General features: G+C 31.6%; 1 protein-coding gene across 1 annotated transcript; it reads right to left on the bottom strand.

Moving 5' to 3' along the window:
- Positions 1–1,765: 1,765 nt before the first annotated feature.
- LOC119609045 (mucin-5AC-like) lies at positions 1,766–10,889 on the bottom strand. The gene is made up of 2 exons (XM_037963722.1): positions 10,767–10,889; positions 1,766–2,863 (listed from the first exon to the last, which is right to left on the bottom strand). The coding sequence occupies exons 1-2, from the start codon at positions 10,782–10,784 to the stop codon at positions 1,838–1,840; spliced, it is 1,044 nt and encodes a 347-aa protein (XP_037819650.1). The 5' UTR covers positions 10,785–10,889; the 3' UTR covers positions 1,766–1,837.
- Between the last annotated feature and the right edge of the window lie 874 nt (positions 10,890–11,763).

Below are 11,763 nucleotides of genomic sequence, written 5' to 3'. Positions count from 1 at the left end.
TCTAGTTCAGTTCTAGTTCAGTTTCTAGTCAGTTCTAGTTCAGTCTAGTCAGTTCTAGTCTAGTTCAGTTCTAGTTCAGTTCTAGTTCAGTTCTCGTTCAGTTCTAGTTCAGTTCTAGTTCCGTTCTAGTTCAGTTCTAGCTTCCAGTTCTAGTCAGTTCTAGTTCAGTTCTAGTTCAGTTCTAGTTCAGTTCTAGTTCAGTTCAGTTCTAGTTCAGTTCTAGTTCAGTTCTAGTTCAGTTCTAGTTCAGTTCTAGTTCAGTTCTAGTTCAGTTCTAGTTCAGTTCTAGTTCAGTTCTAGTTCAGTTCTAGTTCAGTTCTAGTTCAGTTCTAGTTCAGTTCTAGTTCAGTTCTAGTTCAGTTCTAGTTCCAGTTCTAGTCAGTTCTAGTTCAGTTCTAGTTCAGTTCTAGTTCAGTTCTAGTTCAGTTCTAGTTCAGTTCTAGTTCAGTTCTAGTTCAGTTCTAGTTCAGTTCTAGTTCAGTTCTAGTTCAGTATAGTTCAGTTCTAGTTCAGTTCTAGTTCAGTTCTAGTTCAGTTCTAGTCAGTTCTAGTTCAGTCTAGTTCAGTTCTAGTCAGTTCTAGTTCAGTTCTAGTTCAGTTCTAGTTCAGTTCTAGTCAGTTCTAGTTCAGTTCTAGTTCAGTTCTAGTTCAGTTCTAGTTCAGTTCTAGTTCAGTTCTAGTTCAGTTCTAGTTCAGTTCTAGTTCAGTTCTAGTTCAGTTCTAGTTCAGTTCTAGTTCAGTTCTAGTTCAGTTCTAGTTCAGTTCTAGTTCAGTTCTAGTTCAGTACTAGTTCAGTTCTAGTTCAGTTCTAGTTCAGTTCTAGTTCAGTTATAGTTCAGTTATAGTTCAGTTATAGTTCAGTTATAGTTCAGACTAAGTAAGACTTGTTTGTCTGATAGCATTATATTAAAATCAAAACACGAATGTTTTTGTTTTTTAATAAAATAAAGTTATTAATAATAATCTCATAGTAGGTTAAATTGCAATACGTAGTTTAATAATACCCGTTCACCATATACATATTTTGAAAAGAGTTACCTCCTTAGTCATAAAGATATTTATCGTTATTTTAGGTTTATTTTAGGTTTATTACGCATATTTTCCATTGAAAATTCCAAAAATAATATTATTAAAAATTTATGAATAAGTGTGTTATTCATTTGAGTATGTGATACACATTAGATAGGATTTGGAAATAAATTTTTGGACTTAGCTTAAGTCAGATGGATTATTTTAAGTAGAGTCTGATGCATACAGAAGGTGTTAAAAATCAATTAGTTGAGTAGGTTGTATTTGTAAAAAAATAATTAAATAACACAGCATGAACGATGGGCAGATAGATACAAAACACACACACTTAAACGCTTATAATACTGATACATACATACATACATACATACATACATACATACATACATACATACATACATACATACATACATACATACATACATACATACATACATACATACATACATACATACATACATACATACATACATACATACATACATACATACATACATACATACATACATACATACATACATACATACATACATATATAGACAGACATAATGAAACCAATAGTTTAATATTTAAACTGATGTTGTCAATACCTGTATTAATGTTCTGATGGTGTTGTTTATCTTATTTTTGGATATTAGTTAATTAGAAAAAAACACAAATATTTTAGGTTGAACTTACGCGTGTTTATAAGATAATGAGCCACATATAAATAAAATTAATTGTTTTTTTCTAATTTTTATTGTTTTTTTTTGTGAAGTATTTATAATAAATTAAGTCTTAAAAATGTAGTGTAATAAGAACCATTCGTTTATCTTCCCAAACGATGAGGGAATGGAGTAATTGTTGGTAGACCACTTTTGGGTGGCCTTGGTGTAGTCGAACCGAAGTATAAATCGAAGCTGTAATTATTAAATTGTTTACCGTTGGCTTGAGAGTTGCTGGTTGAGTGTTTATGTTGAGATACTTGTTTAGTTACATGTTGCTTAGCCATAGTTTCGATCTTGCTTTGCAACTTGATGCTTGGCGTTTGTGTGGCTAAAGAAACTTGTTTTGTTAGAGTTTTACTTTCAGCAACATGTTTATCATTGGTAGTAGTAAAAGCGGTGGTGGTAGCTATTGGTTTATTGTAGTTTTTGATATCTTTGTCGGTATGGCTGGTTGATATATGTTTTAATTGTTGTTGTTTTTGATAGTTTTTGGTATGTGCCTCAGGTTGATCATTTACGAGAAGATCTTTTTGTTGTTGATAATATGATTTTTTAGTAGTTTTAATGGGTTTTGGTGTGGTTACAACAACTTTGTTTTCATTAGCATCAACAATTTCATTATCAAGTAGGGGTGGCAGCAAAGAATCCAAAAATAAATCAGGTACTTCTACTTTTGAAGGTTTTACCGTAGTAGTGGTCGTAGTTAAAGGTTTAGCGGTAGTAGTGGTGGTGGTCTTAGTCGTAGTGGTTGTAGGCCTTCTTGTTGTTGTCGTCGTAGTTGTTGTGGTGGTAGGTTTTTGTGTTGTTGTCTTTTTTGTATCTTCCTTCTCAATTTTAGCCTCAAATAAAGGTGGCAACAAAGCCTCAATCGATAGTTCAGGTAAAATATTATTCACCTCATTAGTTATGGGTTTTTTCGTTGTCGTTGTTGTGCTAGTAGTTTTTATCGGTGCAGGCGTTGCCTTGGCTGTTACATTAATTTTAGCTGGTGCATCTTTGCTGCTGTCTTGTACATCTTCCAATGGTGGCAACAGCATATCAATGTATGGCACTTCCACTGTATCGGTGGCTTCTACAGCATTTATTGCCGTCACGAGACAATTTACAGTCACAGCTGCGATTAATACCTTGAAGTGGAAAAACGAAAAGAACAGTAAAATATAAAACAAAAAATAGTAAACATATTGCAAAAAGTTTAAACACACGACATCATCAATAAGCAGCTAAAGTGTTTTACGTTTTACGTACTTATAGATTTACAAGAGGAAACAAAAAGCAATGCTTTTGCAACAAGATTAAATTTGTACCTTTCGGAATTTATAGGCTCAAAGGGGCTATAAAGTTTCAATACATTATACAATTTTTTATTTCGTAAACAATTTAAACATAAGTGGGAAAGTATAGTTGGCTATGACCAACAGTGTGATACCCTACCATTTTTGATTATTTACCTATAGTTCGCTTTTTATATTTCCCACAAGTTTTAAATGTGAATGAATATGTTTCATGCATGCAATGAATATTTTTCATTAATATGCAGTTCTTTCTCTTAATGTATGGACTAGTCTTAAAACCAGTCTATTGACCGTTACATACATATGGACAACTTCGTGTCAACTTAAAAAATCTATTTGGAGGAAATTTGAAACCATTTTCTGGAGAGGACTTTGTATGGGGTCTAGGGTCAAATGCGGACCGACTATTATTATTAAAATTGACAGTGTTATTTAGGATTATATCAATCTTAGTTGATCCAATTTTTTGGAATATAGTAGTATATTTGACGTAGTTATGAGCTAAAAAGCCCAAATCGGAATGTCCAGTTGTATGGGGGCTAGGGCAGAAATTGAGCCGATCCTTATAAAGGTTATTGTCGTGAATTATGTTTATATAAAACTTATTTGTGCCAAATTTCATCGTGATACTAGTGTTTATAAGTGAGTTGTTGACATTCAAGTCATTTTTAGAAGGGGACTTTATATACGAGCTTGGGTCAAATGAGGCCCGATCATTACGAAATCAAACTTATACAGATTTTTTGAAAGATAGTGGAATATTTGACATAGTTATGAGCTAAAAGGCTCAAATCAGTAGGTCCGGTTGTATGGGGGCTAGGTTTGATTCTTATAAAATTTAATGTCGGGATTTTTTGTGGAAAATTTCATCGTGATACTAGTGTTTATAAGTGAATTGTGGACGTTCAAACCATTTTCTCAAGAGGACTTTGTATGGAGGCTAGGGTCAAATAATGGCCGATTTTTACGAAAATCGCTAAAATTATTAAGACTTATATAAAACTAAGTTTTGCCAATTGTTGTAGATATAGTAGATCATTTAACATAATTATGAGGTCAAAATCCCTATTTTGGGGGTCCGTATATATGGGGGCTAGGTGAAAAATTTCATCAAATGATCTCAAAAACTACGAACTGTAGAGCGCGCACAAAGTTTATATGAACAGACAGACAGACAAGCAGGCAGACAGACAGACAGACAGACAGACAGACAGACAGACAGACAGACAGACAGACAGACGGACAGACATTGCTCAATCGACCCAGAAATATATTCTGAGCAGATACTTTAAGGTGGATGTAAACCACTATTTTTGGGTGTTACACACATCAGCACAAACGAATAATACCCTCCCCACTATAGTGGTGTAGGGTATATATAGTATTCTTTGTTGGTTCTAAAATTTTGAATATTAATTTAATTATTCATATACATATTTGTTTAATTCTCACAAAATGAAATACCGTTATATCTACGATTTGAATGTTTATATTAACTTTGTTTAAAAATCTAATATTATCTTTTAACAATAAAAAGTTACAGATCCGGTTGTCAGATGACGAGTAATATCTTCATACATATGGCAGAAATATTTATGAAACAATGTCATAACTCAACAATTTTAAATCAGAGCAGAAATGCTATAAAAGGTGTAGAATGAAATATTTTTAAAGTTTTGGATAAAAACAATTTATAGTTAACATTGTATAAATCTGTTAAACATTTTTGTTAATAAGTTATGACATTCTTTTGACGAATATGTATTATGTAAATAAATTTAAATAAATAAAAAAAAAAACAGTGGAGAAAATATTTTTAATAAAATCATAGCATTCAATATACAATGTTACATAAATCAATTGTTGACAATTTCCTTTGGCAATTTGATTTGTGATACAAATATTTCAACATAAATCGTCAAATGACTCAATTTAGTAAATTTATTTTATGTTTTTTTTTTTTTTAACTAAAATATGTATATAGATTTTTATTGTGTATTTTGTGATTTTATTATTAAACAAAAAAAAAAAAACAGTTAATATTTTAATACACACATTTATTTTATTAACATTTTCCTGTGTGACTTTAGTTTATTGAACTTTTTTTGAAATAACTGAGTGACTGACTGACTGAATGAATGAATATGATTTTTGTTTATAATTTAAATGATTTTATAATTTAAATGTATTTCGGTATTTTAACAAATTAGATACAATATTTTTTTTAATAAATTCCAAATTAAGTCTTTGTTATATTAGGTCGTTTTTCGATACTAAACAAATAAAAAATGTTTTTTCTTAAGTGATTTTTTATACCCACCATCAAAAAGATGGGGGGTATATTGATTTTGTCATTCCGTGTGTAACACATCGAAATATTGTTCACAGACCCCATAAAGTATATATATTCTGGAATCTCGTAAGATTCTAAGACGATCTAGCTATGTCCGTCCGTCTGTCTGTTGTTGGCACGATAGCGTCCACAAAAAAAGAGACATTGAGATGCAATTATCCCAAAATATTTTTTTATTTATCAGAAATGTTTGGTATTGAAAATGGGCAAAATCGGTCAACGATTTCACATAGCCCCCATACAAATGTACCCCCCGGAATATTGTGTAAAAAGGTTCAAACATTCACAAATTCGTTGTTTATGAAGCAAATACCACAAAATTTCGCACAGGTCAGTTTTTTTACTTTTGAAATAAAATTCTGAATTATGGCGGACATAGGACCATAATTGGACCTATCCCCCATAAAAGGTCCCCTTTAGAAAATGACTAAAAAGCTGATTACTAGCTTAAAAATGCGAATATGAATTTCGACGCACATAAGTTTCATGCGAGCTAATATCTCTCCACCAAATTTTATGTGGATCGGCCCATAATTGACCCTACCACCCATATAAGGTCCCCTTCAGAAAATGATTTCAACGCTCATTATTGGCGTAAAAATACGAATATAGCGAAGAAATTTGGCATAAGCTAGTATCTTAGGAGCCAAAATCTTTCCACCAAATTTTATGTGGATCGGTCCATAATTGATCCTACCACCCATATAAGGTCCCCTCCATAAAATTACTTTAACGCTCATTACTGGCTTCAAAATACGAGTACAGCGATAACATTGTACAGTTGCAAGTTTTATACAAGCCAAAATCTCTCTACCAAATTTTATGTGGATCGGTCTATAATTGGTCCTACCCCCTATATAAGGTCCACTTCAGAAAATTACTTAAAGCCCCATTACTGACATAAAAATACGAGTATAGCAATGAAATTCGACTCAAATAAGTAACGTGCGAGCCAAAATCTCTTAACCAAATTTTTGTGGATCAGGCCTTAATTGACACCCCCCCCCCCCCCCCCCCCAAATATAAGGTCCCCATTAGAAAAATAATTTAACACTCATTACTGGCCTAAAAAACGAGTAAAGCGTGAAATTCGATATAAGCATGACCTGTATGAACCAAAATCGTTCTACAAAATTGGTCCATAATAGACCATCCCCATATAAAGCCCCTTCAGAAAATGTCTTTAAAACTAAGTACTGTCTTAAAAGTACTAGTAGATCAATGAAGTTCGACATAAACTAGTTTTGTATCAGCTAACATCTCTCTACAAAATGTTGTGGGGGTCGGCCCATAACTAAGGTCCCCATCTGAAAAATACTTTAGCGCTCATTACTGGCTTCAAAATGTGAGTACAGCGATGAAATTCGACACTGATAAGTTCTATAGAAACCAAAATCTCTCTACCAATTTTTATGAGGATCAGTCCATAATTACCCCACCGAAAATTTTTACAACGCTCATTACTGGCTGGAAAATATACACAAATATGATTTGTATAAATAAAAATCATTCTACGAGGTTTAAGGATGATCGGTTCATAATTAGTCTTACCCCCCCATATAAGGTCCCCTTAAAAAATTACTTTAACTGGCTGAAAATACGAATACCGCAATGCAATTCGACATAAACTAATTTTAAGCTAAAATCTCTCTACCATATTTTATGAGGATCGGTCCATAATTAACCCTAACCCGTATAAGGTCCCTTTAAGAAAATGACTTTAATGTTCATTACTGGCTTAAAAATATAATTAGCACTATAAAATTTGAAATAAATAAGGAACTGAAATCATCCTACCGTCAAATCCGAAATCTTTACTGTCAATAGTTGAATCCCCATTAAGAGAACTATTTCAAATATTACCCTGATGTTCACATTAGTATCGATATATATAATAATAAAATATTTAAAATATCAAAGTTTATTTATATGGCAGTGATTTGATGGTGGGTATATAAGATTCGGCATAGCCGAATATAACACTCTTACTTGTTTTTTTCTCAATAAATATTATTAGCAATTTTGTTAAGCTATTTATTTTGTGGGGTTGTTTGCATAAATATATATAAAATGAATATTATTTTATGTGTTATCATTGATTGTTGCCATTTACGTTCATTAACCTTTTATGGTGGGAAGGTCATGAAAGCTCACACACACGACGTCTATATTGACAGCTAATGATTTCTTTGCTGAAAATAACTTGTCTTAATGACGTTTATTTATTTTAATCTAAATTTTTAAGAAACTATTTATATAATTGAAGGTTTTCAATGTTTTGTTCTTAGAAATTTTTTCTAGCAATTTGACATTTTAAAATATTTTTATGTTTTTTTGTGCAAATTTTTAATTAATTTGATAAGTGAATTAGTAAGAAAGAATTTCGTTTAACATTTAAATGTCATTAACAAGTTGAAAAGAGAGAGAGGGGTAGAGCACCAACAATGATGTGGCATCTTAATGTTCTGTTTTGCTAAAACAGGTGATTGAAAAACTTTCAAAAAATTTTTTTTTTAAATTTTGCATTAAAAAAATTAATATTCATTAGATTTTATACATTCTTTTTCTATTGTATATACAAGTTTTTTCTACATTTTTAAAGATTTTGCAAAATTTATTTGTTAAAACTAGTTGTTTTATTTATTTGTTGTTGTATTGATAAACCATCTGTGTTGTCATAGATAAATCATTAGCATATAAATATGTATTAGTGGGTGACTGGATATTGTCAAGTGACAATAATTTATAACATTTTATTTTAACAATTAAACTTTTTGTTTTAATAAACATATAAATTTAGTACTAATTCTTTTGCTCTCTAGTGATTTATTAAATCATTTTAATAGTTGTTTTTTTTTTCACAAAATTTGGAATGTTTGTTCGTTAACTAAAAAGTACACAGATTTAGATACATACTTCTACATACATATTAGGGTGGTTTTTTTAGATTTTTGACCTGTTAAACCTGATAATATTAACCAGAATAATAATAATAAGTGAAGAACTTGATTTAAGTTCCACTACATACATTTTGTGTTGATTTTTGATGGCGGATAGAAGGACAAATTTTTCTCAACATTTAGATACAATTTCATGTCAAGTGGCCCAACACTATTTCATAGTAGGCCAGACATAAATTCAGCTCTATCGGTCAAGAATTTCCGGACTTAGAGGGGGACAAAGTTGAATGTTTTGGTCATACAGGGTTTTATTCAAATGAGTTTAACTTTTCACCTATTGGTCATAGTAAAAATTGTCCAAAGTAGTTCAGAAAGCTATTTCTTTATTGTTTCCATTTTTTTTTCAAAATGGGCTAATTGACTCCTTTGGACAATGTTTGCTAGAACCAATAGGAGAAAAGTTGCATTCATTTGAATAAAATCCTGTATAGCCAAAATGTCCAATTTTGACCCCCTCTAACTCTGGCAGTTCTGCCAGGAATACTATCTAATAGTACTATCATTGGTACAAATTTCCTCAAAATGGATTTTTTGAGTTGTGTCACTTGACATGAAATTGTATCTAAATGTTGTTGTGTTTGGCCTCATTCAATAGTACTAACCTTGATGCAAAATCCAAATCGTAAGACAACGATTTTAAAAGTTGGGTCACTAGACATGAAATTGCCCATATACATTACAAAATGATATAGGAGATCATAAATAAGTACATGTTCACATGGTCAGACGTCTATGTGTCCGTCTGTATGTCTGTCTGTTTGTCTGTCTACCTGTTGAAATAACGATAAGGTCAAAGAGGAAATAACTGAAGGGTTTCACTTTCCAATGGTAAGGTTTGTTTGGTCCTGAAATTTGGTAATATCAAATGACTAAAATTGGGAAATTATAAGTGATATTGTAAAACTGTAATGCTTGGGAGAGATATGATTAATCTAAAAGCATGGGAATTGGGTGTAAAACGAATTAAAATCGAGAGAATTTGAACACTATAAAAGGCACAAACACATTACTTGCGATGAAAATTGGATCCATTACGATAACCTAAAGAACAAGAGATTGTATATGAAGGCCGGTGAACTAGCCGAATCGACATCAAAGCCCAATATCTACTGATAGCGGCCAAACTATCGACGATTGCAACTAATTCGTTTGAAGCGAGCATTGACCGAAAAATGCGTAGAATATGCGGTCAGACATTAACGCTTAATATACAATCATGGTAACACTCAGCCACTTGTTTCAATACCTATTAATGAGAAAGAAGTGATTGAACATTTTTGTCATACCTGCCTTATATATAGTCCAGACCTTGCAACGTCCGACTACTACTTGTTTCAAGTGATACAGAATGTTCTTTCTGTGATCCTTCTTTGTCTCAAAAGTTGAGCATTACTTGTAATTGTGAAATTTTCCTTATAATTACATATAATAGTACACGTAATTATAATTGATAACACTTCCATTACAAATAGTAGTAATTGGTTATTGCTCAATTACATAATATAAATAATTACAAATAATTGTAATTTGTTGTTGCTTGCAATTGTAAATTTTCCTTACAATTACATATAATGGTACAAGTAATTGTATTTGACAAAACTGCAATTACAATTACAAATAATTGTAAGTGGTTATTGCTCAATTACATAATATAAATAATTACAAATAATTGTTACTGGTTGTTGCTCAATTACACATTACAAGTAATTGTAATTGTTAAAATTTTAATTACAACTAATAGTAATTGTTTATTATTCAATTACACATTACAACAAAGTGTAATGGATTACTTTATATAAAAAAAACTCAAATTTAATATTTTGATTTTATTTAAACACCACTGTAAAAACTAAAACTATAAAACAAATTACTGCAACCACAAATTAAACTGTACATTAAACATAATATTTGCAGTATTAAACCCAAGCATAACACTTTTCATACTTTAAGGTCATGGACTGACAACTATGATGAATTGCATTGGATCTGTTTTTTTTTTTCTTCAACGAAAACACATTTTACATATTTACTTCCTTGTAAATTATTTCAGTGATAAATCCTGTTAAAAAATAAATATTTTTATGCAAACAGGTAATACATATATTTATTTCAGTTTATCCTTGAGTTTGGCTACAATTTTGGGAAAACATGTTTTCTTTTAAAAATAAACTTTAAATTCAAATTAGTTTTTTTTCGTAGTTTTTAATACAGGTTTCGCCAAATTAATATAAATTAGTTTTGACAATATTTATTAGTTCCGGCTTAATTATTTTTATAATCCATATTTTATTCTTAATGTTTTTTATTGTATTTCATTATAAGCAATTTATTAAATGTGATTAATTTTTTTTGTAATAACTAATTACAAAAGTTCTTTATTTTATTTTTTATTTTATTTAACTATTAGCACTTTTACACTTACAGCTACATAGAATCTCATGTTTTCTTTTGTATTATTTATGAACTCAACCGCTAGTTTTTATATTCCAAAAGAAGAATATTTTATTTAAAACCCTAACTAGCGAATGTGAAAATAGACTGAAAAGATTTTAATGTATACAACATGATTTTATAAGAAAACTATAAGATGACAGTTGAAAAATACAAACAAAATTAAAAAAAAAAACAACTTACTCATGAAATGAAACAAGTAAAATTATCATTAATTTTTAATTTGTGAAAAGCATGAGACGACTTATAGGTAAGCTACATCAAATACAAGCTGAAGATGTGAACAATATATAGTAGACCAACCACAGTCAACAAGTTAGTAAGTTAGTAATTTAGTAAGTTAGTAAGTTAATAAGTTAGTAAGTTAGTAAGATAGTAAGATAGTTAAGTTTAGTAAGTTAGTAAGGTTAGTAGTAGGTAAGTTAGTAGTAGTTAGTAATTTTCGTCCCTTCCGTCCCTTCGTCCTTCGTCGCTAGTCCGTTCGTCCTCGTCCGTTCGGTTCCGTTCGTCCGTTCGTCCGTTCGGCCGTTCGTCAGTCGTCCGGTTCGTCCGTTAGTCCGTTCGTCCGTTCGTCCGTTCGTCCGTTGTCCGTTCGTCCGTTCGGTCCGTTCTGTCCTTTCGTTCGTTCGTCCGTTCCGTCCTTTACGTCCTTCGTCAGCGTTCGTCCTTTCGTCCTTTCGTCCTTTACGTCCTTCGTCCTTTCGTACTTTCGTCCTTTCGTCCTTTCGTAATTTCGTCCTTTCGTCCTTTCGTCCTTTCGTCCTTGTCCTTTCGTCCTTTCGTCTTTTGCCCTTTCGTCCGTTCGTCTTTGTCCTTTGTCCTTTCGTCATTTCTCCTTTTCGTCCTATTCGTCCTTTCGTCCTTTCGTCCTTCTCCTTCGTCCTTTTCGTCCTTTCGTCCTTTCGTCCGTTCGTCCGTTGTCGTCGTCCGTTCCTCCGTTCGCCGTTCCTCCGTTCTTCCGTTCGTCC

This window comes from Lucilia sericata, unplaced genomic scaffold (assembly GCF_015586225.1).
Source record: "Lucilia sericata isolate MDLA Ls3-8-SP2 unplaced genomic scaffold, ASM1558622v1 Contig000919F_arrow, whole genome shotgun sequence".
NCBI classification, from domain to species: Eukaryota; Metazoa; Arthropoda; class Insecta; order Diptera; family Calliphoridae; genus Lucilia; species Lucilia sericata.
This window is presented reverse-complemented; position numbering and strand designations above follow the sequence as displayed.